Genomic DNA, 2,179 nt, shown 5'->3' with positions numbered 1-2,179 from the left:
ACCCCCATCAGCACATTGCCGGCATCCAGGTACAGGTCAGCAAACGACTCCACAGGCTCCTGCGCCAGGCGGGCAGGCAGGCAGGGAGGGGTTTGCTCAAGGGTGGTGCAGCCAGGGCAGCGCAGCGCCAGGAGGCAGCGCCGGTGGCGCAGCGCGCAAGCAGTGGCACTGTATGTGCGGTACGGTGCGGGTGGTACTGCCCTGCGGTACCTGCAGTATCAGGCTGAAGGCCTCCACCGCCGCCGCCACGTCGCCCAGGTGCGCCTGCGCTGTGCCCGCCTTGACCTGCGGCGCGGCGGGCACAGGCGGCGGTGAGGTGGCGGGTGGGGGCGGCCTCCTCACCCCCTGCCAGCTGGCTCCCCGACAACACCACACGCCGCACCACACCGCACCTTGCTCAGCACTGGCGCTATAAGCTAGCTAGATACTATACCAGGCGACATCCAGCCATCGCTGGCCAGCACGCCCAACCCCATGTGGACCCCCCCCACACACCACCACCACACACACCACCCCTCCCACCCCACCCCCGCACCCTCAAGTCGATGGGCAGCTCCTCGTCGGGTGCCAGCAGCTCCCGCTCCGCGCGCTGCACGGTGGCCAGCGCCGCCGCCCACTGGCCCGCGTCGCAGTACAGCTCCGCCAGGATGTTGATGTGGGTGAGGTCGGTCTGCGGGGTGGGTGGGGGTGCGGAGGTGGTGGTGGTGGTGGGGTGGGGGGGCAGGCAGGGGGTTATTGTTGTGGGTGCGTGGGACGGGCGGGGCGACAGGAGGCAGGCGGGCAGCGCGTGCGGTGCAGTTGGGTCAACTGGCACCCCCCAGCGCCGCCACCAAAGCGGCCCGTCGCCTGCCCCGTGCCCAGCCCGGCAGCGCCCCCTCACCAGCGCCGGGTAGGTGGACAGGTGTGCCTGCAGCACCTGCACCGCCCGCGGCGCCTGGCCGGTGCGGTGGAACAGGCGGGCCAGGGCCTTGGGCGCCTCGCTGTGGTCTGGCCGCGCCGCCTTGACCTGGCACGGGCATGGGTGCAGGGGGGTGGAGCGGTGAGCAGGCGGCCGACTGCCAAGGAGCGCCCGCCCACCTTCCGCGCAGCTTGTGCTGCGCTGAGGCAGATGGCTCCCTCAACACCACCGCCAGAGCCATGCAAACAACCCGCACTCGCCCCACCCATGGCATTACAGCGGCGTCACCAGCATGGCGACCGCCCCAGCCAGCGCGAAGCAGGCCGGCAGGCCCCCCGCCGCCCACCTGCTCCAGCCCCTCGATCGCCTTGCGGTTCTCCCCCATGTCGGCGTACAGCATGGCGCGGTCGTACCGCGCATCCAGGTCCTCCCTGTCCCGCCGCAACACCTGTGGTACGGGGGACACCGTGCACCCGTGGTAGTCACGGTGCACCAAGCCGGCCCCGCGCAAAGGGACGAGCTACGACAAAAGTGTAGCTCCGACATGCCAGCCCAAGGCGCACCCCTCCCCGGCCTCTTTGGGGAGGTTCACAGGCGCCCTACCGTCAACAGGCCAGCGCGCCCCACCTGGAAATCCCACCTTGAAACCCCACTCCTCTCCCACCCCCACCCACCCACCTGCGTGTAGCAGTAGATGGCCTGCCGCACCAGGCCCTGGTCCGCCGACAGCTGGGCCAGGCGGCGCCACAGGGAGATGTCCTTGGGTGTGAGGTGGGCGGCGATCATGTAGAAGTCCAGGGACTGCGGGGGGCGGGCGCATGGGGGGGGGAGGGGAGCAGGCAGCGGGGCTGAAGGGCGGTAGCGCAGGATGAGGGGCGGCAGTGGGGCGGAGAGGCGGCAGCCTGGCTGGGTCGTCCGCAGCGCCCCGGCCGCTGCAGCAGGGCGTGGCCAAGGGCCCAGCGGGCGGCGGCTGCCGCGCACCTTCTTCACGTCCCCCACCGCCTCGTGCAGCAGGCCCAGCGTGTGGTAGGGGTCGGGCAGGTTGGGCGCCAGCCGGATGATCTGCGGGTGCGGGGGGCGTGGGTGGCGGGTGGTACCGGCTGGCGGCCGGCCGGCAGCGGCAAGGCAGGCGTGGCAGCCGCAGCAACACCTGCGTGCCTGGCACACACACATCACACACACACACACACACACACACACGCATACAGATCACCAGCACGCCCCGCCCACCTCCATGAGCACCAGCACACACAGGCACCGCCTGCCCCTGCTTTCCCCTGC

The 2,179-nt window shown here is 71.2% G+C and overlaps 1 protein-coding gene across 1 annotated transcript in view; it reads right to left on the bottom strand.

Annotated features, from left to right (window-relative positions):
* Window positions 1-2,179, bottom strand: part of CHLNCDRAFT_133218 (hypothetical protein) — a gene marked incomplete at both ends in the record, with an annotated part of 7,049 nt that overhangs the window by 3,627 nt on the left and 1,243 nt on the right. Inside the window, 7 exons of the mRNA XM_005851725.1 lie at window positions 34-59; window positions 211-285; window positions 536-670; window positions 881-1,006; window positions 1,245-1,346; window positions 1,577-1,699; window positions 1,880-1,960. Of these exons, the coding sequence (XP_005851787.1) occupies window positions 34-59; window positions 211-285; window positions 536-670; window positions 881-1,006; window positions 1,245-1,346; window positions 1,577-1,699; window positions 1,880-1,960 (668 nt within the window). The remainder of the gene's footprint in view (window positions 1-33; window positions 60-210; window positions 286-535; window positions 671-880; window positions 1,007-1,244; window positions 1,347-1,576; window positions 1,700-1,879; window positions 1,961-2,179) is intronic.

Source organism: Chlorella variabilis, assembly GCF_000147415.1.
Source record: "Chlorella variabilis unplaced genomic scaffold CHLNCscaffold_1, whole genome shotgun sequence".
Classification (NCBI taxonomy): domain Eukaryota; kingdom Viridiplantae; phylum Chlorophyta; class Trebouxiophyceae; order Chlorellales; family Chlorellaceae; genus Chlorella; species Chlorella variabilis.
The sequence above is the reverse complement of the archived record's forward strand: the minus strand, read 5'-3'. Positions and strand labels throughout refer to the sequence as shown.